The sequence below is a fragment of the Zosterops lateralis genome, assembly GCF_965231275.1.
Source record: "Zosterops lateralis genome assembly, chromosome: Z".
Lineage (NCBI taxonomy): Eukaryota > Metazoa > Chordata > Aves > Passeriformes > Zosteropidae > Zosterops > Zosterops lateralis.
In genome coordinates this window covers 76,663,677-76,686,182 of record NC_139800.1, presented here as the reverse complement: position 1 = coordinate 76,686,182, position 22,506 = coordinate 76,663,677, and the positions used below count along the sequence as shown (strand labels likewise).

The 22,506-nt window shown below is 50.1% G+C and overlaps 2 protein-coding genes across 7 annotated transcripts; one reads left to right on the top strand and one right to left on the bottom strand.

Moving 5' to 3' along the window:
• SLC25A51 (solute carrier family 25 member 51) lies at positions 1 to 4,016 on the top strand. Of its 6 annotated transcripts, none has more exons than XR_014592510.1 (3): positions 40 to 130; positions 898 to 2,516; positions 3,208 to 4,016. XR_014592510.1 is itself a non-coding variant. In XM_083883781.1 (3 exons), exon 3 carries the CDS (start codon positions 1,579 to 1,581, stop codon positions 2,440 to 2,442), a length of 864 nt encoding a protein of 287 aa, XP_083739907.1. In that variant the 5' UTR covers positions 40 to 130; positions 898 to 1,097; positions 1,365 to 1,578; the 3' UTR covers positions 2,443 to 2,686. The 6 variants fall into 6 exon arrangements, 5 of the variants coding, with proteins under 5 accessions (XP_083739904.1, XP_083739907.1, XP_083739903.1 ...); XM_083883781.1 differs by lacking the exon at positions 3,208 to 4,016 and having other exon boundaries at positions 898 to 1,097; positions 1,365 to 2,686; XM_083883778.1 differs by lacking the exon at positions 3,208 to 4,016 and having other exon boundaries at positions 1 to 64; positions 898 to 2,686.
• Positions 4,017 to 4,426: 410 nt separating this feature from the next.
• DCAF10 (DDB1 and CUL4 associated factor 10) lies at positions 4,427 to 18,816 on the bottom strand (the record flags this gene model as incomplete). The annotated part of the gene is made up of 7 exons (XM_083883699.1): positions 4,427 to 8,937; positions 10,141 to 10,286; positions 11,207 to 11,317; positions 11,440 to 11,642; positions 12,191 to 12,388; positions 17,841 to 17,954; positions 18,521 to 18,816. 7 exons carry the CDS (start codon positions 18,814 to 18,816, stop codon positions 8,569 to 8,571), a joined length of 1,437 nt encoding a protein of 478 aa, XP_083739825.1. The 3' UTR covers positions 4,427 to 8,568.
• Positions 18,817 to 22,506: the final 3,690 nt, after the last annotated feature.

Below are 22,506 nucleotides of genomic sequence, written 5' to 3'. Positions count from 1 at the left end.
CGAGGCCGCGCCGGGCCGGGCGCTTGGGGCGCCGCGTTCCCGCGTTCCCGCCTTCCCGCTCCCGGTGCGTTCCCGCTCCGCTCCCGGCCCGCTCCCGCTCCCGCTCCCGCTGTGCCGGCACCGCCCGCAGGTGCGTCCCGCCCGACCGCCTCAGGCTCCGGCGCTGCCTTGGCCGCGCAGGCGCCGGGGGAGCGGCAGGTCGCGGTTCGCTGGGCCCGGCCGGGCCGCAGCCGCCGCCGCCGGGCTGACCTTGGGCCCCGGTGCCGGGGCCGGGATCCCACCGGGAGGCGCGGGCTGTGCCGGTGTGGGCACTGCGGGGCGGAACACGGTGCCGGGGGAGATCGGGGTGCCGGGGAGTGGGCGCGGCCCCGGCGTGTGTGCGGGCAGAGCGGAGCTGCGGCCCCAGAGCGGGGAGGGCCCCGCCGGGACCTGCCGGGACATCCCGGGCCAGCGGCGCCAGGGCTTCCCCAGGGGGCGGAGGCGCTGCTCACACCAAAGGCAGCGGGAGCTAAGGAAAATAAGAGGCTTTCCCGTTTTTTCCCCCATCCTTTCTCTTCTTTCTCTGCCTTTTTCTCCCCCGCCCTTTTCTTCCCGCCCTTTTCTCCTCCCCGCTTCTTTCTCTCTCGCCCGTCCTTTACTTTTCCTCCTTCTTTCTTTCTCCTCTCCTAGTTTTGGCGTCTCCTCATGCCAGGCAGGTCTGTTGTCCCCGAACACCCCTGAAAATCCTGGGAATCTCGTGTGTGTTGCTGGTGCTGGGGAGGATTTGAGGTTCATGAACTCACGTGGCTGTCACGGACCTTTCTCAGGCTGAGCAGTAATCGAGGGTGGGATTTGGGCACCTGCAGAAACACCTTTTGGTAACTGCCAAATAAATAATCCCATTCTTCTGTCAAACAGGGTTTTCCAGGTAAAGATTCCTGCAGTACTGCTCCAGACTATCAGGTCAAGCTGCCTCTATCCACATGTCCTTCAGGACCCTGGGCCTAGCTAAATTCAACTTGTGAAACCTCTCAGCAGAACGTGGACGTCGAGCAGGGGGTGATGCAGAGGAGGCTGCAAGGCAGTGAACTGGGACTTGTGAAGAATTTCTCCACTGTGTCAGTGAAATCACCCCCGTGTGACATCTGTGCATCCGTTGTGGGTAGTGGTGTGTTACCTGATGTTTTTTTTGCCACAGGGAGAGGCAGAGTGTAAGGATCATGTTCTGTAATGCTGCTGCATGTATTTGACTTAGTTTTGGGGTTTTTATAGGTTTCTTGGCAGCCTCTCTGTTGTTCACACAGTGTTTTATTAGCGTGAGGGGCGGCCTTTCACAGTTGGAAATTGTAATTCCAGGGGAATTTATTTCTGTTTTAATTTGAAAGGTCACAGAAGGGAGGAATTGCTTTCTATGGGCCTGGACTTGAGCAGAAATGGCACCACACCCATCAGATCTGCCTTTTCGCTGCTCTTCCCCTCCAACCTCTGCGAGCCGTTTTATTCTTTTGCTGGGATGTTAGAATGAGGCAGTAGCTGTGCAGAGCTGCGGGTCCAGCCACAGGGAGCAGCGCAGGGAGGAGCAGCACAGGGAGGAGCACCATGGGCGTGGGCAGCACAGCCACAGCCATCCCCGAGGCGTCAGCAGGCCAGGACACCTCGGGCAAGCACTACCTGTGTGGGCTGTGCGCCGCCTTCACCAACATCGTGGTGACCTTCCCCATCCAGAAGGTGCTGTTCCGGCAGCAGCTGTACGGGCTGCGCACCTGGGACGCCGTGCGCCAGCTGCGCCGCGACGGGCTGCGCACGCTGTACCGCGGCATCCTGCCCCCGCTGATGCAGAAGACCACCACGCTGGCCCTCATGTTCGGCCTCTACGAGGATTTCTCGGCGCTGCTGCTCAGCCAGGCCCGCGCCCCGGAGCTGGTGACGCGCAGCGCCGCCGCCGCGTTGGCCGGCACCACCGAGGCCGTGCTGACGCCCTTCGAGCGCGTGCAGACGCTGCTGCAGGACTACAGGCACCACGACAAGTTCACAAACACTTTCCAGGCTTTCAAGGTGCTGAAAGCGTACGGGTTGCGGGAGTATTACCGGGGATTGGTGCCTATTCTGCTGCGAAACGGGCCCAGCAACGTGCTCTTCTTCGGTCTGCGGGGGCCAGTCAAGCAGTGTCTGCCTGAAGCCACCTCCTACAGCTCTCACTTGGTCAACGACTTCATCTGCGGGGGGCTGCTGGGCGCCGTGCTGGGCATGTTGTTCTTCCCTCTGAACGTGGTAAAAACTCGCATGCAAGCTCAGATTGGTGGCGAGTTTCAGTCCTTCTCCAAAGTGTTAGCCAAGATCTGGCTGGAGCGTGACAGGAAGGTGGTGCACCTCTTCAGAGGAGCCCACCTGAACTACCACCGCTCTGTGCTGTCCTGGGGGATCATCAACGCGACCTATGAGTTCCTGCTGAAGCTGCTGTGACCCCGTCCTGCTCGTGGGGTGTCAGCGCTCACGGTGTCCTCAGTCCCAGGGAACATTGCCTGTGCATGTGACAGGTAATTCCTCCCAGCCTTTGGTATTTATGGGGTGAATGGTGATGCATTTAAACCTAGGTGCAATTATGATGAACTTTTTAAACTATTCCTTTGCTGGCAGGTGAGTTTACCCATAACAGAGCTACTAGACAAAAAAAAAAAAAAAAAAAGGTGTAAAAGAGAAAACAAAAGTAGTCTGTATCACTCCCAAAATTCCCTAATGCTCTGTGATGGGATGCACTCCACTGCCCATGTTTAGAACATGAAAATCAAGGAGAGGCTGAAGAAAAACAATTCCATTGCCTGATCATCTTCCAAGTCTTGATTTTGGAACTGCATTTTCAGATGTTTTGGGGTCCTCACTGCGTAAAGCTCAAAGGACAGATCCAGAAGGGGATTAATGAAGTGCAGAGCTCCCAGCTGCACTTCAGCCTACTGCAGCCACCACAAGGTGTGGCCTGTGGTGACCGTGTCCTCCAGCCATGGCACTGAACGTGTGACTTTCAGCCCAGGCTGGATCTCTGTGTGTGTATGTGTGTGTGTTTGTACGTGTGCCTTCCTGTGAAAAGGGAAAAGTGGAAGGAATGGGACAGCGAACTCTAGTACTTAAAGCTTTAAAGTGTCCTTCCTTGTTAAAAAACCACCGTGTTTGTTCTGCTTTTTGTGAGGACTGTTTTTTTTTTTTAATTGCTGCTTTTTCTGTTGCCTCCAGCTAGGGGATCAGGGAGGTGTCCCTGTTGTAATGCTCACGGGACACTCCAGCTCCTGCAGCTGCTCAAGCACTTCACACGGCTTTTTGCACTGCCGCGTCTTGTCTTTTCTCAGTTCCCTCTGTGGACTCTCGGATCATGAGATGTTTTAACCCGAAACTCGGGGTTCTGCCTGCTTGGTGTGTGCTGTTAATGGTTCTGCGAGACAGAGTGGCACAGGCAAGGCGAGATTCCTGGGTTACCTGCTTCAGTGGAGGTCTGTAGGTGTGGAGGAGATGAAAAGCCAAAGATGACCTTGGAAGCAGGGAGGCAGGAAAAGTGGAGTGCTTGGAGACGTTTCGGGACTTCTGTAGGCAGACATTGAAAAGGACTGGCAGAAATCTGTGTCTTAGAGACATGGGAGTTGAGAGAGAGAAGACTTCAGGCTTGAGATACAGGGACGGAAGAGCAAGCACAACCCTGAGCTAAATGAGGGTCCCAGCAAAAAGTGTTTGAATCTCCCTGAGGGCTTCCTCTTTGATTAAACTATAAATTCATATATAAACCAAAACACTATGGATGATGGGGAGCAGCAGAGCTTTCAGAAACTGCTTTGAATTTAGTATTTTCTTAAGTCTTGGGGGGGATGTTGCTTTTCTGAATTTCAGTTTTCCATTTGCTGAAACTGTCTTCCAAAATTGATCCTAATCAGTGTGTTGTAATCATACAGTCCTGAGCTTCACAAGCGGCAATGGGTGGGCACAAGCGCGAGTTCCTGTATCCCTGTGGTGATTATTTGCATCTAAATAAAATGTTTACTGGATGTTTGTTACTGGCAGAAGTTGATTTTTACCGGTACCATTTTTTTTGTAATCACTCCTTGATGGAATAAAAGAAAATCTGCATCCTGTTTCTCTGTGGAAGATGTTATGTACTCCTGTCATGTCGGGGAAGCCAGAGTGTCGTGGGTGAGAGTTTGGCATATCCCCACAGCTGGTCAGTGCCCAACTACTCTGGCAAAAATGAAATATTGGGAGCCCTGGATGTGAGGTTCAGAGACAATTTTGACTCTTCAAATGTGACTTTCAGAAAAATTTCATGTAAGAGCACTACTGTGACACACACACTTGAGAATGGCAGTATCTAAGCACTAGGAGATGTTTTTCCTCTTAATTTTAGGGGGCAGGCAAGAGCCACTGAGCATGGTTCATTTTAATATAAATAAAATACCTTTCAATTCAGTGAATTATTAAATGTTTATTATGCAAGCAAGAGAAACTGTCCACAAATAGTAAGTTACTGTACGGCTGTAAGTACAATACTTCCAAAGCAGTTCTGATACTTCATATACGGTATTAAAAGGCTACAGTTTTTCCTATGAAATCTCAGGTATTTCAAAATACTCTACATGCACAATTTGTTTCTGTATTAAAAACCTTATACTTAACTGAGGATATTCAGTGCTTTAGAAAATGCACCTTTGCCTAAGATCAGCCAGTGAGAAGTTTCTATTTCCTGCAGGTCAAAATCATGATGGGTCGTTGACTTCTTCCTTTCTCCAACTTTTTAGAATCTTGTAAACTAAATTTTTAAAAGCTTTCATTTGGCAAGTGTATTATCTCCTTTTCTAAGAGTTTCTATGTCCTAGAGCAACAGACCCATGTATTACCATGTCAGAACCTTCTCCACATCAGTGCTACCCAAATAAAAATCACAACACAAACAAACAAAAACCCCACTAAATTAACCAAGACCCCTTCCCCCCTCCCCCCCAAAAAAACTGACGTTTACATTCTAATTCTGGTAGTAGGCATCGAGCTGTCCTTACCCCAAGACTCCAAGAGTGCAAACAATCGTGTGTGTGTCTGTCGGTACCGCTGTGCTTTTCCTCTATCCCCATGGTGTGGCGGTGCCGTCCCGGAGAGCCCCGGGGACAGCAGCCCCGTGCGGTGCCGAACCGGGCACCGCTGTCCCCCGGCGCGGTGACTCCCAGAGCACACACGGGCTGGGACAGAGGGAGAACCAGCCCCGACACCGCTCCGGCTCCTGCGGCCGTGACCTTCCCGCGGGGATCCGTGGCTGCCGGGCAGCGCCGCAGCTGGGCGTTCTCTCACGGGGAGCTCACGGGTGTGAAACCGTCCACAACGCACTGCACACTCTACAGGAGAGCTCTGGCCCCACGAGAAACGCTGTGGGATTAATCCCGTGCTGCAACACCAGTTCACAGACACCCCGGGTGTGAGCCACCCCCTCCCCGTCTGTCAGCGCAGTCCTTCATCTCCCTTGGAAATGTTTCCTTACAGTTGTTTCACAGTTTTATACACTTCTCGAGGTTCAGCATTCAACTTTTGAAACACAACTAGAAGATAAACTTTTTTTTTTTTGACTACCTAGAAATAACCCAAAGCTCACCAACACATAAGTTCATTGTTTCAGTAGTGTTACTGAGAGAGAACTGAAAACACTTGCACCACCACATGACTGTGAGGCAATGTCAACTGTAAGCCACTGTGAAGTGAACTTCACAGGTAAAACATGGTAAAGCCTTCATGGAAAACTTCCAAGTGTTGTTGAAAAGGACTAATCAATCGAATGACCAAAATCTAAGATTACCTACTTACTCTAATTCAAACTTATTACAAATGTCATCAGAAAAACTAAGTAACATTTCTACAGCATACATGTACAGATTCTGTCATTTTATGCATCTGCTGGACACGCTACAAAAGCATCAAGGTGACCAAACCCCTCCACCATGTGAGCTGTCGGTCCCAGAGCAGGCAGGGCCCCTCAGCCAACCACAGGTGCCATCAAGGAGTGGTGACACATCTGTCCCTTTGGGGTAACGGTCCTTTATACAGAAAGGTGAGTGTCCAAAGCTCAGCACAATACTGGTGTAAAACACAGCGTATCATGAGGTAGAATTAAAAAGGTAACACTCAGTGCATATTCACAGGCATAGATAGCGTTACAGTCACCAGGGATTCACCAGTCTGAGGAGGTTCTGACAGGAAAAACAAAAACAGCCTTGGAAACAGACAGACACCCAAGAACCGCTTTGGTCCTGAAGGTGCTCCTTCACCTCCAAAACAAACACTATGCAAGCCTGTGAGAACTCTAAGATTCTCTCAAGTGTCCCTGTAGTCCCTTCCATGATGTGTAACAAAACATTAAATAAGGTGAGAAAACAGCAGCCTGGCAGTGGGACAGCAAACGCCTGGGGAAAAGCTCCTGTAGGTCCAGGCAGGACCTGTGTTTTTTTTCCCCAAACAGCTTGGCCCATTACAAACTCCTTGTAGCTCTGCCTTTGCAGAAAAACCTCGTATCCCACGCTTGTCCCCAAGTCTCCTTCACTCCCACACACTTCACTCCCAGGGTGCTGAACCACAGCCAAGGGAGTGCCCTGAGCTGCTTTAACAGCTCAGTGGACCCACCTGCCCCACATGCAGGCTCAGGCCAGCAGAAGGGATGTTTGCCTCAGATTACCAAACACACAAAATTGAAGACTTCATATTACCAAAGAAATTCTCCAAAAGAGGAAACTTGGGATTTGTTTTTTTTTCTCAGTTTCAATGATTTCTGCACCAACACCAGGGTATACTACCCACATAAATACAAAGCTACAGAAGGGTCCTCAGGCTTACCTTTCCAGCTCTCTCATGTCCATAAATGTTGTCTTTATCCCCAAATACGTTTTGCAAAAGGCTTTGTAAGAGTCAGCTTTGAACAAGTGTGCTCCGTTGAGCCAGAGAGAGTGAACCTGAACACCAGCAGGTGACAGTTCTTTCAGGTAAAGTTCCCTGCTGAACTGAGTGTGTGAGTGGTCTGAAAAACTTGAGTGAAATACTAAAACCCCCATCTTAGAACATGTAAGTGATGAGAATGTTATAAACTGATATGGATATACAAGACTGAAATACCTGTGCATTTACAAGGTTAGCTCTATTACCTTGAGGGCTGAAATCTGGCATTCGTATTTTGGGTGTGACCATTGAATCACAGAATACCCTAAGCTGGAAGGGACCCATCAGTCCCACCCCTTTCTCTGCACAGACACCCCAACAATCCCCCCTGTGCATCCCTGGGAGCCGTGTCCAAATATTCCTGGAGCTCTGGCAGCCTTGGGGCTGTGCCCATTCCTGGGGAGCCTGGGCAGTGCCAGCACCCTCTGGGGGAAGAACCTTTCCCTGATCTCCAGCCTGTCCCTGCCTCTCCAGCCATTCCCTGGGTGCTGTCCCTTGTCACAGAAGTGAGGGGATGGGTACCTGCCCCTCCACTGCCCCACAGGAGGTTGCTCAAGACCACAATGAGATCATCTCAGATTCCTCCAAGCTGAAGAAACCAAGTGATCTCAGCTGCTCCTCACATGGCTTCCCCTCCAGACCCTTTCAGAGTGAGCATTACAGTGTTTCGTACCTGATGATAAGCCTGGTTAGATCCAGGTAGATCTCACTGTTGACAGATTTGCTTTTAATCCCCTCCCAAACCGACAGCACACGTGAAGAAAGGCTCATTTGGCAATACCAGGGACAAATCCAAATGAACTTCTCCCACAGCAAGAGTGCAGGCGAGATGCGTGTGGAAAAATAGCCAGGTGGGAAATACCCAAACATCAGCAGAAAGCCACCATGATTCAGATGTGGAATGCTGTGGAAGCCTGGCAGAGGAGGGACCAGTGCTCCCCTGCTGCACAAACCCACAGAGATCCTCTGAGCCAGCGTCTTCCTTAGTGCTGAGTGGTGGGCTCAAGGGAAGCCTGCCTGTGCAGGGGGTGGGCCTGGGAGACTTCCAGTGGTCCCTGTCAGCCTAAGCCACACCACAACTCATTTTTCTAGCCAATGACAACCACACTAACATAGAAATGAAAGCAGAATTCCTTTTTCTTTTTTGTTTTGTTTTGTTTTGTTTCTGGTGAGAGTAACTAACCGTGTTGCTTATGTAGACAAGCACCCCATTATCTACTAATCAGCACAGAGTTGCTTCAGTGACTGAAGAGGAAGCAGAGGTGAGGCAGTCCAGCTCCTCTGGGACAGGAGGTACCTGGGCACCCTGCCCCTCTGTGTTGTTCCAAGCAGCCCATCGGAGTCGTGCTGAAGGAAACAATCAAGTATGAGGGTACAAACGCAGCAGGACAGCAGCCTGATGGCACAGGATCAGCAGGAACAGAGGTCTGCTGGTGGGGCCGGGACACGGCGCGGGGCTGCGGGCTCACGGATGCAGGACCAAGATCTGCATGGTGCTGGCCTGAAAAATCCTTCCACCGTCACGTCCCGAGACCAGGGTCACCGTGACCTCCTCTGGATTCAGAGATTTTGGAGAGAGCACACGTCCGCTCGGCTGAAGGAAAACCCACCAAGGTCCATCCACAGGCGCCACCGCCGCGCCTAGAACTTTGGCTGGTAGAGGGAGACGCGTCCGCTAAGGCACCCCGAGGCGATCTGACAGTGCGTGGGGGAGAACTTGGTGGTGAGCACCACGTCGTTGTGGGAGTAGAGCGAGCGGATCTCGCGCAGGGGGCTGGCCTCCCGCGGCAGGCAGTCCACCAGCTCGCTGCAGTGCGCGTCGAAGCCCAGCAGGCGGATGCCGAAGCCGTGCGGGGACGAGATCATGCGGCCATCGGGGCTGAAGCAGAGCTCCTTGATGTAGCCCCGGCCCACGTTGGCCTCCTCGATGCAGTGTGTCAGCCGCAGGGAGCAGCGCGGGGACACGGGGCGCACCGGGGCTCCTTCCTGGAATTCATAGACACAAGTCCACTAAAGGGAGAGGCAAAGAAAGGGACACTGAAAGAGAAGTAAAGCACTGCAGACACACATTCCCGCCCCCCACACCTCAGCAGGTAACAAGCAGCTCATATGAACAGGTGAGGGTGATGCTCCTGCTGACCTGCTCTTCAGCGAGCACCCAGAGCAGGCCACTGCCTCAGCACCTCCCTCCCCATGAACTGTACAAGCAAAGCAGCTGCCCAGCATTAAAGCTGCTATTTTAATTAAATGGGTGCTAGATATAATCTTTCCAATCTAGGTTTCATCTGCAGAGAGCAAAGCCTAATCCTTTGGCAAGGTACCTACTCCAATTTAGTAAATGTTTAAATTAAATTATAAAGTCAGATTCAACTGACTGTAACTCAGAGCAGATCTGAGTATTTTATGACTTTGACTTCAAAAGGAATGGAATCTTGAAACAGGCGATTTTTGAATAGATTTTTGAAGGAAGGTTATGAACAGCTGTACAGCCAGTTGTTATTTGTGAGACACATTAAGGATCCCTGTCTAATTATTATAATAGTATTATTATTTCATCTCAAAACAAATGTTTAAAAAATCAATGACAAAGTTTATATTGTGTTGATTATATTTCATCCCCAAGACAAGCATTCCTAGCTCTGTTTCATACATCCTTCAGAAATAACCACAAGAGAAAAAAATACCAATGAATATTAATAAAATAGACTAAAGCAGACTCTAGGACTAAAACAAATTGTAATTTAGTCAATCATCAGTACTGACACAATGTAACATTCTGTATGTTACAAGAATTCTGTGTTGTATAGCAGTTTGATTGTTACAGAATCAGCCTTAAAATTTATAACCAATTTGCTAAGCTTCCACTCAGTCCTCCACACTTGTGTAAAGGGTTATTATTACAGAGTGGCCTTCTTCAACAACAACAAAAATCCCAAACAAATACACAGAGACAAAAAAAAAAAATCCCACCAAAACCAAATGAACCTCAATTTACATCAGCAATCAGAGTAACTAAACCATTTATTATTGGACAAGTACTATTGTCTATTGTTGGTCAAGTTAGAGGAGCAGAATCTGCAGCTTGTAGCTGCTTTTATGACTTCGTGCATCAAGGAAAAGGCTTGAAGCAGGTTCTACTAGGAAGATCATTTAAAAAAATATATATACACATCTGACTGCACATATTTTAATGAACATGAGGCAATGTGTTACCTCCTGGTCATCTGTGTTGCTGGAGCACCTCAGCAGTGTAGCCCACCCCTTGGGGTGCAGCTGCAGCGACGTGATGCAGTTCCCACGATCTCTTTCTCCAGGAACCTCTGGTGTTAACACCTCAAGGCTATTTCTAGGTGATCCCCCTACAAGAGGAATTAACTGTGAGTCTCAGTGAAATCCACACGTTGACCTTCACCTCCCTCACCAGTCCTGCTGCTGAAATGGGGTCACACCTGTGGCAGCTGCCAAGGCTGCCAGGACAGACTGCACTGTCAGGACAGGGAAACTCAAAGGGTTACAGAACCCTGAGCCAACACCCAAGGGCCCAGCCCTCACTTCAGACAGCTTCTTTTTTTGAAATTTCAGTGCCAACACCTGCATTGAACCAGCCCACACTGACAACTACATTAACCTTCCAAACTTATGCTCTTCGTTAGCATTACAGCAAAATCTAAAAAGAGTGAGGTTTTTATAAGAATTACGCATTCTACAACTTGTATGATGTGCTCTCCAAATTCCTTCCAACACTTGCTCAGCTTGGAGATTTTCTCCCGTCTTCCCCTCAGCCCCAGGTAAATCACCCCCTGGCATCCCAGTAAGCCTCCTCTCAGCAGTATGCTTCAGCATCTCACAACCACGAGTAGCTAAAAATTAACATTACATTTCTTTGAAATTGCAAGGGGTGCACAGAGTATTCACCCATTGGCCAAGTTCACGCTGATTCCCTGGATTTTTCCCTTACAGATCATTCATACAAACTTTGTTCAAGGAAAAACACAAGTAAAATGAAGCACCTCTATGTAACAATAATATATTGATGTAAAATACAGATCTTGTTACTTTTACCAGATTTCTCAGACATAAAACCTGATTAGATGCCCAAGCTTTGGTGTGCAATGAGATTTTATTGGTTTAACAGAAGTCTCAGCAACACCATTCTTTAAAAAACACAGGACAAAAAAAGCAGTTTTTCACTATCATACTCTGGCTTCTTTTGGGTACAATAAATCAAAGTCCAGGATTTCTTTTCATTTATCTCTTTTTTTTAGTGATCTTTTCCTACCTTCTCGCTGGGAAGGCCGTGACAAGGTTTTCTCAGAGAGTGGCCCTGAGTTGCTCTGGTGACAGGGTGAACCCACAGCTCGAGGGCCAGAGGAACCCGACGACGTTATGTCTGCAAACAGCACCAGACAGATGAGCACACAGGTACCCCAGCACACGTGGGCTGCTGGCCAGCAGCACCCCACAAAACCCCCCAGCACAGGACCTGCCACACACTGCCTCACCAGCATTCACCTGAGCTCGATGTGGTCCTCCTGGCTCTTAAAATTGGGTAGCTGCCAACTTCTAAAGACTTGTTTAGGTCGAGGTCATGCAAAATCAGCAGGTAACCAGAGGAGGTGGAGATCAGCATTTTGGAACAGTCTGGCGTCAGCCTCATTCGCATCAGAAAACGGGTGTGAAAAAACTTCCTGTGGGGACATCCATCCTCTGTGCACCTGGACAGCAAGATAAGCACAAGAAGGGGCTGTGGTCAGCTTCAGCTCGAGGACCTGATTGTGTCCACAAGGGTCCAGGACACGCCCAGCATCACTCACTTTGTTCACCCCAAAACCATTTTTTCGAGCGCTGTCTTTATCCTACCTTTTATTGGAATGGGTGAAGTCACATATTCCTACAGCTACAACAAGGACAGAAACTTCTTCGGAAGGAAGACCTACGTTTTGGCACATCAACAAGAGAATCACAGAATTAGTAGATTGGAAGAGATCTTCAAGATCATCAAAGGTCTCTTCCAACCTAGCAATTCTCTGATTCTGGACATCGCCATCCAAACCCATGCCCTAACACCTCAGCTAGGGGGAGGAGGAGAAGCTCCTTTCTAGCCATTCACTATTACCAGAGAGGTGATGCAAGCTCTTGCTAAGGGCTATAAACTCCTCCCAGTGTTTCAGAACACACTGCAGCGCCACATCTTGTACAGAAGGCCTGGTGTACCCATCCTGGAGTGCTGCAGAAAGGCCATGGGGTGAGCACAGCCACGCACCTGTTGGTGTCCCAGATGATCACGTTCCCATCAAAGCCTGAGGTCACCAATAGCCTCGTGTTGGTGTCATACTCGATGTTCTTGACCCAGCTGGTGTGGCCGTGCAGGGTGCACACTTTGGTGTTGAGCTTCCTCAGGTCCCAGAGCGCGATGGTCGTGTCGTCGGAGCACGTGGCGAACAGCCGGTTATCCAGGAACCTGGGGCAGCAGGGAAACACTGCAGGGCTCAGGGCACTGTCTGCACAGCAAACGGGCTGCAGCAGGAGTGGAAGCTAACACAGAGGTAAGAGAGCAGCCACAAACAAATCCCCTCGAACTTAACGCAGAATATGTGCCAGAGAAAGCTCCGCTAAAAGCAGAACTGTTGGGATCCGAACCAGCAGTGTCTCTGGAGCAGCAAACTCTGTGCACACACAGAGGCGCAGCAGAAGTTTGGTTTGATTTGGGGTTTTTTTAGGGGGGTTGTGTGTTAATGAATTGTGTGCAAATCACACAAAGAGCCAAACCACCAGAGGAGCACATGCTCAGACAGACCCCCCACAGTCAGTCTGTTCCCCCTCTGGACAGCACTCGGCTCACTGGCGCTGGGAGCAGCACAGCTAGGAAATAAACTGAATAAATGGAGTCTAGAGGTTACTGAAGCAAATGCAAGGGTTTTCAAAAACACCGAGTGAAGGTGAAACCTTGTTTGAGAACACACCAACACAAGTTATTTGGTTCAGTGAGAAAATGAACGGGTGAAATCACTGAGTTTGCACTATGCAGATCAAAGGTGAGCACCACTGGAACTCAGGCATGCCTTTACTCTCAGAAGGACAAGGCATGCTGCTTTATGTTTGGAATTCATTAGATGAAGGCACTTGATTAAGAAAGCCCTCTCTGAGGTAAAAGGAACAAGACACCAAAAAACGCACACTAAAAATCCTTTAAGCCTAGAGCTACACCAGGCAAAAGCAACAACAATTCTGAAAAATGAACAACATCCAACTATCATGGGAAAAATCTCACACTTTGATAAACAGTAAGCATTTTTGGTGCTCACTACGAGGAATTTCTGCAGTGCTACAGTGACTGAAATCCTGCTCATTAACCTGGACAAGGCTCCAGGTAATGCTGTAGAAACTGTGTGCAGAACAGAGTTTAGTTCCTTTGTGTCAGACACACATTTTAATCCAGCTTTCCTGACAGACACCTGTCGTCCCTGCATTTCTTGGTTTCAAGTGTTTGAGTCTTTGCAGCAGCTTCTCACGCTACTTCATGTAAACAATATTGTATTCTTAGAATTTATCTGTATGTTTTGCATTCTTGTTCTCTGAGAGAGAACTTGACTGATGGTCATATTGACCAATGGAGTCAGGAGGTTGTAACCTCTTTGGGCCAATCTTGGCCCTCTGTACAAAATGTATATAAGCTTTTGGAGTCAGATAATAAAAGAGCCTTCCATGTTTCACCAAGCTGCTGCCTGCTGTCCTCTGTGAGGATCTGCACCCACGTCACAACGTGTTGCCCCTCTAAGGGCAGGGGTAACAAGTGGTGACCTCGAACATGTGGGAAGAGGGTCTCCTGTCGCATCTGGTGACCCCTCCGTGTCTGGACTGCAGCTGGGTCACATCTGCTGACCCTTTGTGTCTGAACGGCACATCTGGACACTGTCCGTGTCTGAACGGACTCCTGACGTGGGAGAACAGGTCACACCGGTGACCTCCGACTGTGAGAGAACTGCACGTCGGTGGACCTGTCTGCCCAGTGAGAGACTGAGCTGCTCTGCCTGAGGTATCGTGGTAATAGATAATGATCTCTAAACCCTCCTCAGACGAGGAAATCCTCATGGTGGACCTTTGCTTTGAGGTCCTGAGGAGAGAAGAAGTCTCCTTTCCTGGAGATGCTCTCCAGAAATTGTTCTATTATGCTAGAACTCATGGGTTTTTTTGCAGCCTTCAAGAAGTTTTTTCTACAGCAGAGTGGAAGTCTTTGGGCGACTATCTGCTCCAGGTTTTCTTTGCAGATCACAGTGTGAAGCTTTTGGAACTCATAGCCACCTGGAACAGGCTGGAGAAGGTGCTGCCTAAATTGCAGCTCTGAGGACAGCTCCAGCCCCATCAGGCTGAGTGCCAGGGAAGACGGTGGAGTCATTCCTCCTGTTCCTGCTCCGCGGAGACGGGCGGGACAGCCGACTCCCCTTCCTCAGAAACGCAGCAGCTTGGGAGAAGCCTTGCCTGCACTCCACAGAGCTGCTGAGGCGGGCATGGGGTCTTCTGCAGAGCAGACCCCTTCCGCATCCACGCCTTATCGGTGGTGGAGTGTGGAAAACCTCGAGGCTTGTGAAAGCCCCGTGGGACCGGAGAGATCAGCTCTCCCCAGTCCCGTGCCGAAAAAACGGCGTCGGAGGCCAAAGACCGCCTCCCCCACTTCTCCCCACAGTGCTTTCCTGGCCTTGGAAGCACTGGGAGCGCTCTTGGATCGGGGGGGGCGGGGGTGGTTTTCGTGGATTGTCCACACTGTGGGGTGTCGGTGGAATGTTCCGTGCGGCAGGGTAGTGCGGGGCTGCGCCATCCCGGGGCGCCGGGCAGAGCGGTCCTGCGCCCCCGCGGCGGGGACTTGCAGGGCACACACAGGTCCGTGCAGTTTGGCCACAAGCAGGGGGGGGTCCGTGCAGCCTGCCCAGCCCCCGCGGGGAGGGGCGGCCCCAAGGAGTGAAGAGGCCAGGCCGGGGCCACCCCGCACGGCCCCGGAGCGGGAGAAAAACCCCCCTACAGCGGCCGGTGCCGCCCGTGAGAAAGGGCGGGCCAGGCAGCGCGGCAGCCGCGGCTCCGCTTGGGAATGCAGGGCCGGGACACCCTCCCAGCCCCCCTGCTCCTCCCCGTGCCGATCGGGGCACTTCCCCCACGTCTGGAGGAGCAGCTGCGGCTGATCTGTCAATTTTAAAGGAACAGCGCGGTCACAAGCGGGTGTTCCCCCATTGCAGAGGGTCCCGGGATGCGGGATCCCCCTCAGTCTCGGGCGATGTCCCAGCCGAGGCTGATGCTGCGGGCGGCCGTGGGTCAGCACAGCGCCCCCTGCAGGGCAGAGATGGATTCCCTCGTTCTGCAGGTGCGGTGAGACAAGTTCTCACCCCTGTCCCTGTGGAGCACACGGGACAGGAATCAGAGGCCCATGAGGCCTCATCTAATGCTCAGGCCAGCAAGACTAATGCTCAGGCCAACAAGAAACAAAGAAAGAGAGTGCAAAAAAGAGGAATCACTCCCTTGTTTCTTTGTGGGAGGTGTGGACGGCCAAATCACATGGCAGATGTTTGCAAGGCAAGCCATGTGAAAGGCCAACCTCTGTCAAAAGGGCAGTGGGGTGCAAAGAGGAAGCGTGCTCAGACAGAAGAGTCTTCCCAGTCCCCACAGCCGATGGAGGTTTGATGGGAAAGTTCAGTCCCACACACACCTCTCCCTGTCAGTGTCCCTGAAGGGACCAAAATTGTTTAATTTGTGTTTGAGTTTTCTGTTCACAGGACAAAGAGTCGGTGGTGAGAAGGCAGCTGCTCTGAAGTATTGAGCTGCCTGGATTTCACTGGACTGTTGCTCTGATCAGAGACTGTCCTGGAACAATTTGGAACGGACATTGCGATTTTCTCCTTTGCTGTTTGGCAGCTGGAATGGACTGTCTTTCAAGATCCATTCATTGCCCTTCGTGACTTGGTTTGGGAGATGTTGGAACAGGATCATCTGGAAATTTCAACCAGTCCAGGGACGTTCCTGTGTTCTGCATCAAAACAGAACTCTGGGGACTGGAGGTTTTTATAAGTCCTCCAAAAAGCCAATCCCCAATTGTGAATCTGAATGATTGTTTTCTGTGATTCATTTGTATCCTGCAGGTATCACTGGCTGATGAATGTCCAATTCCTTGCATGTTCTGGAATGGGACATTTTTGCCCCATCTGCCACAAGGCAGCAAAATATTGTTTGAAAAAACAAACAAACAATCAAATTTTTTTTGTTGTTTGAGCTAATTATTGCTCAATTTCAGCTGCAAAAATGGCAATCAATCATTTTTGTATGAGCTCATTGCTCAATTGATAAATGCAGGCAACAATGCTTGCAAATTTGATGGGTGCAGATTTTTGTAAAATTCATACTCTCAGTATTATGGGAGGAATTTGAATGGAGCTTTGCAAGCAGTGTTTTTCTGCCAAATGCTCTGGAGCCATGAGCTGTTCTGAGTGGCAAGAATCCTTTGGATTTCTTTTTTGCGGCCCAAAGATATTCAGAAATTTAGTGCAAGGACCCCCTGTCTTTACAGACAATTTGGGAGGACGAGGTAGGCCAGTGTTGCTTGGAAGGATGATTTTGAGGGCAAGTTTTGGAAGCCCCTGAGGATGGGCAGCCCATTGGGTTGTAATGGGGCTGCTGTCATGGCATTTCCACAGTTTTCCCAGAAACTTTTTCATTTAGTCACGGATATAATTTCTGTGGTCGACATGGCACACAGATGGGTTGTTCAATTTAAAGGGAGTCAGCAATGTTGTTTGTTCCATTTGCTGAGGAACCTTTTGTTGTGCCACAGAGGCCTGGTTCTTCAAAACAAAAACGGGGAACACAGGGTGAAACCCCGCAAATTCAATTGGCAAAGGCTTTGCATGCCATGGAGCACCTTACAGGTGCCACAGAATTTCACTAACCCTGCAATGTGAAAAGCAAGAAACCGTGACCAAATGAAGGTCAACAGAGGAGGAACCACTGGTCCTCCCATGGGAACAGAAATTGAACTGTAGTTCATTTTCTTTTTTCCTTTTTTCTTTTTTTTAAGGTAAAAAGGGTGAGATGTCGTCCCTGAATTTCTTGGTTTCAAGTGTTTGAGTTTTTGCAGCAGCTTCTCACGCTGCTTCATGCAAATAATATTGTATTCTTAGAATTTATCATGTTTTGCATTCTTGTTCTCTGAGAGAGAACTTGACTGATGGTCATATTGACCAATGGAGTCAGGAGGTTGTAACCTCTTTAGGCCAATTTTGGCCCTCTGTACAAAATGTATATAAGTAGAATTGGAGTCAGATAATAAAGAGCCTTCCATGTTTGACCCTGCTGCTGCCTGCTGTCCTCTGTGAGGGTCCACAACGTGTTACCCCTCTAAGGGCAGGGGTAACATCTGGTGAACCTGGATGTGCGGGAACAGGAGTCTCCTGTCACAGACAGCTGGCTGATATAAAACATAAGTCCTTTGTAAAAAGGACAACCAGCTTGTGAAAAACATCAACTTATCTGATGAACACACACACATCACATTTGGCTGTCCTGAGTGAAAATGTTCTGGAGTTTTGTTTGGGTTTTTTTTGTTTGAGTTTAGTTCTTGGTTGAAGTTTTTTGTTGTTGTGTAGTTGGCTGTTGTTTAGGGGATTTGGAGTGAGTTTTTTGCTTTGAGAATCTGAGTCAAGAACAGCTGCAATATTGTTAGAAGCTACCTTAAATTCACACCTCAAAATCTATTCCCAGAACAGCTTAAAACTCCTGAATTTAAAAGTTAAAATACTACATGATAAAAAGAGTGATGGATTTAGACTCCTGCTCTTACTATTTCCAGCTGTATCCCAAGAAAGCGGCAGAGGATTTAACCTATAATTCCTAAGTGTAGACTGAGTTATGTCAAAACGTCCCTCCTGACCTACCTGATGTTATTTACACAGTCCTCGTGAGCTTCAGAGAGAGTCTTGATGTGCTTTGAAGATATTGGGTCAAAGAGCAGGACTTCAGTCTGCTCACAGGCGACAGTCAGCACCGACCTGCAGGGAGCAGAACAGAAAACCCCATGTTTGTGTTGTGTTTTGCCCTCCAGCAGGTGCCTGTCATGCCTCAGATTCCCTCTGTCCCCTGGTCCCTCTGCCCACACCTTCCAGGGGGTCTGCAACAGAAAAAGCAACACTGAACCAAAGCTTTATCTCCAGTGACTATCTGCCCTTTGGGAAAGCAGTTGGGTTGGGGTTTTTTTTGTTTGTTTGTTTTGGTTGTTTTTTTTTTTTTTTCCCCACTATAACCTTGCAAAACACAGACTGAGCAGCACCGGGGGGAGCCGGGCACTCGTGAGCAGGACTGTCACCCCCGGAGAGTCCCCGCTCCACCCAGGTGAGGTGGGAGGAGCACAGGATGACACCTCACGCCAGGTGCTTGCCCCAGTTATTCACACCACAGCCCAGGAGTGCTGCTGATGCGAACAGCGATGACACCCGGCCACCAGAACGGACCCTGAGCCTCGGGATCCCCGGGCACACCTGGGTGGGCACACACCGGGCATGGAGCCCCGGCACAGCGCTACCGGCAGCTCGGGCACGGGGATCCCGGGCACACCTACCCGTCGGGCGAGTACTCGAGGTTGAAGACGGCGCCGTGCGTGCGGGTGCTGAGGGACACGGAGTCGGCGGGCTGGATGGCGCCGTACAGCCTGGTCATGGCGCCGAACGTGTCCCGCGCCGGGTCCACCGCGGCCCCGCGGCCCAGGCAGCGCCCGCGCAGCCACGCGAAGAGCCCGCCGGGGGCGCCAGGCCCCGGCTCGGCGGGGTCGCTGTGGCGGGGGGGCTCCGGGTCCGGCCCTGGGTCCAGCCCGGGGCCCGGCCCCGGCTCCGGCCCCAGCTCCGGGCCCTTACTCATGGCGGCGGCAGCGCCGGCGCGCGTCCGCCCCCTACCGGCCGCCCCGCGCTACTGCGCCTGCGCGGCCCCGCCCCCACCCCCGCCCCGCCCCTGCCGGCGCCGGAGCTGCGCCTGCGCGGGCCCGCCCAGGCCCCGCCTACTCGGGTCACGTGTTCGCGGCCCACGTGCGGCGGGGCCCTGAGGCCGCTGGGCACGGGAGAGTCCTGCCCTCACCGGGAGAGTCCTGCCCTCACCGGGAGTGTCCCTGCCCTCACCGGGCTGGCCCTGCCCTCACCGGGAGAGTCCTGCCCTCACCGGGAGTGTCCCTGCCCTCACCGGGCTGGCCCTGCCCTCACCGGGAGCGCCCTGCCCTCACCGGGAGTGTCCCTGCCCTCACCGGGCTGGCCCTGCCCTCACCGGGAGAGTCCTGCCCTCACCGGGAGTGTCCCTGCCCTCACCGGGCTGGCCCTGCCCTCACCGGGAGCGCCCTGCCCTCACCGGGAGTGTCCTTGCCCTCACCGGGCTGGCCCTGCCCTCACCGGGAGCGCCCTGCCCTCACCGGGCTGGCCCTGCCCTCACCGGGAGTGTCCTGCCCTCACCGGGAGCGCCCTTGTCCTCACCGGGAGCGCCCCCGCCCTCTCCGGGGTCTTTTATGTACAGGAGTATTGGATACCCAAAACACAAATGCATGTTCATAACTCTGGTACATCCCATTCCCCGCTCCGTATGGTAATTAGCCCAAAAAGCCATTAACCATGCGTGGTTTGTTCTTTGAAATGGGTCGGTGGTCTCTTTTATAGGGTGGGGTCCCAAAATGATGAAGTAAGATGGGTCTTCCTCTCTTTGACTTTTTAACCTTTGACAGCTGAATCCTGTTTTTTCCAGGACTGTTTGATTTATGATTGTATTGTATTCATGGGGTCTATTGATTATTCAGGATGCAAAAGCCTAGTTTGACAGCTCCCATGATTTATCAGTTCCTTCAGTCTGGCTTCTGTTAACAAAAGGGAAGGTTAGCTACCTTACCTCAGCGATATTTATTTTAACTAAAGTATTTAATTCTTCTAAATCAGTGCTTCACCCGCTCTGTGCAAACCAGGATAAAACCAGGTGAGCCCCGAGTGCCTCACTCGGGTGTGTGAATGGGGGCTGTGCCCTGGGAAACGAGCCCGTGTTGGGGACAGTGCCTCTGTGAAAAACGAGGTTTATTTTTTTGGTAAATTTTAAGACATATATGTAATAAAAAATTAAGACAATTAAGAGATAAAAAAGCAAAGTATGGTTGGTTGGGTGACTTGGCGTTCAGCCAAGTCCACCCTTTGCTGTATTACAGATGTTTGTTAAATACTTTTTTAAATTGCATTAGTATGATGAATATTCATATATATTTTTATAAACTAGTTTCCATATTTTAGGAACTGTTTTGTATGGTCTTCTTTGGGTCCACCTTTTTAGAGGATGTGTGTTTTGTGGCTGTGTCTTCATTTTTGCCTTCAGCTTGGGTTTTGTTCTATGCTTTCTTCAGGTGGTAGATGCTGATAGTTGGTATATCAATAGTAGAGTCTTTTTTTACACGTTCACTGGATGTTATTCCAAAGAAACAGACAGTTTAAGCATACTACATCAATTACTACCACTATGCCTAATTTTCTAAAAGCAGAAATAAAAAACTTCTATCCTTACCACAAGGTTATCAATCATATAGCACACACCTTGCAAAAAGCCAACTTTATAATATACATTTATAATACCTGGGTTTCCCCTGGCCCTGGCCCAGCACCCTTTGCCCTCTTAAAGGCAATTAACAGCAGGTTTTTTCTAAAACTACCCAGGAAAGGTCAAGGTCCCTCCTCCCCACAAAAGCCACTGTTGTAGTGGATTGTGAATATTTTTCCTTAATTTTTTATAAACATACTGACATAATATTTTTATAAACACATTAAGTGTCAATATGGTTTTTTTTAAACAGGGTGTTCTGAGAGTGTGGAAGACACTCCTAAAACTTCATTGGCAAAGAGGGGTCTGGAGAGGCCTCCTTAGTCTGGTCTGGTGGTGGAAGTGCAGGATACAGCAAGGATGGGATCCATAACAGCCCCAGGCTTCAATTCAACAGCAGGACCAGCTCCTCCTCTGGAGTCTGTTTCATGCTGGGAGTGTCATTGTGACCTCTGGCTTATCCCCAAAACATTCCCTCTGTCCAATACAGGTGAACTCAGTTTTCTCCCAAAATATTCTTTGTCCCTTCTGTGTTACCTCAGGTCTTACCCCAAAATCTTCTCTACCTGTCTAGTACTGACTACTTCACTCCTGCCTCAGAATTGCCACCTCAGTCTTGAATCTGCCTCATTCCTGGGGACCTGCTAGGACCCTGCATGGGGTCCTGACCCTGTTCATCACAGAGAACCTGCCCCAGCCATGGGGAGTTGAGGGATGGCACAGTGGGGCCACACCAGGGTCTGGGACCAGGAGGAGGGAGGGTGCATTCAGTGGGACATGATTGGAATCCCTGGAGAAACCAGCCAAGAACTGCAGCAACACCCACCACAGAGGGTTGTTAGTTAATGCTCTAGGCTTGGAGAACAGTTTCTTAGGGGTCTGGGGAATGTAAAATGTACTCCTGAGAGTGCCTCAGGGACACACAGATGCTCTCCTGGGAAACAAAATACAGTCAGTGTTGCAGCTAACCCCATGGGTGAGAGAGACAACCCCCTGGCCTCATGAACCAGGCCCCCCATCCTGCAAACACACCATAGGATTTCCAGTACAGGAATTCTATCCTGTGGGCTGGAAAGGGTTTCCAAGAAGTGCTGCTTGCCTCAGTGCCCTGTCAGGTTAGTGCTGGACCTGACTGGACATCCTGGTTTGCACTGGGTTCATTTCTTCCTGAGGGGTGCAGTGCCATGTTCTGCATTCAGGGTGGGGATAATGCTCATCATAGGTGGGTGTTGTGGCTGTTGCTGGGCAGTGCTGACCCTGCCAGGGGCTTTTCAGCTTCTTCTGCCCTGACAGCAAGCAGGCTGGGGTGCTACAGCCAGGACAGCTGATCCCAGCTGGGCCAGCTTTTATTTAAATCCCCTCCCTTTACGTTTCCTCGGGTTTTTTTGGTGGGGTTTTTTTGGGTTTTTTTTGGTTTTTTTTTTTGTTGTTGTTGTTGTTGTTGTTTTGTTTTGTTTTGTTTTGTTTTAATTTTATTTTTTGGGGTGTTTTTTTTGTTTGTTTGGGGTTTTTTTGTGGGGTTTTTTTGTTTGTTTGTTTGGGGTTTTTTTTGTTTGGTTTGGTTTGGTTTGGGGTTTTTTTTGTTTGTTTGTTTTGTGGGGTTTTTTTTTGTTGGTTTTTTTTTGTGTGTGTGGGGGGGGGGGTTTGTTTTGTTTTGGGTTTTTTTTGGGGTTTTTTTGTTACTGAGCATAACGCCCTAAGGTGTGGGATGCAGATTTCCAGACCATCAGAGCTGTCTGGGGGTGCTGCTGCTCATGGTATCAGTCAGTTCCTGCAATTCCAGCCACAGGGTTGTGCTGGCCACGCAATTCTCCCACTTTTTCCCAATCAGAAGTATTTTTGGGGGGGGGATATAATACATATATTTGGCTATCCAAATTCCATTAGTTATCCAAATTCCATCTTATTATTATCCCCCTAGACACAGTGTAATGGACAGAAAAGGAAGAATAAGGATAAAATAATCAGAAAAAAACAAAACAAGCGGTGCAAGCG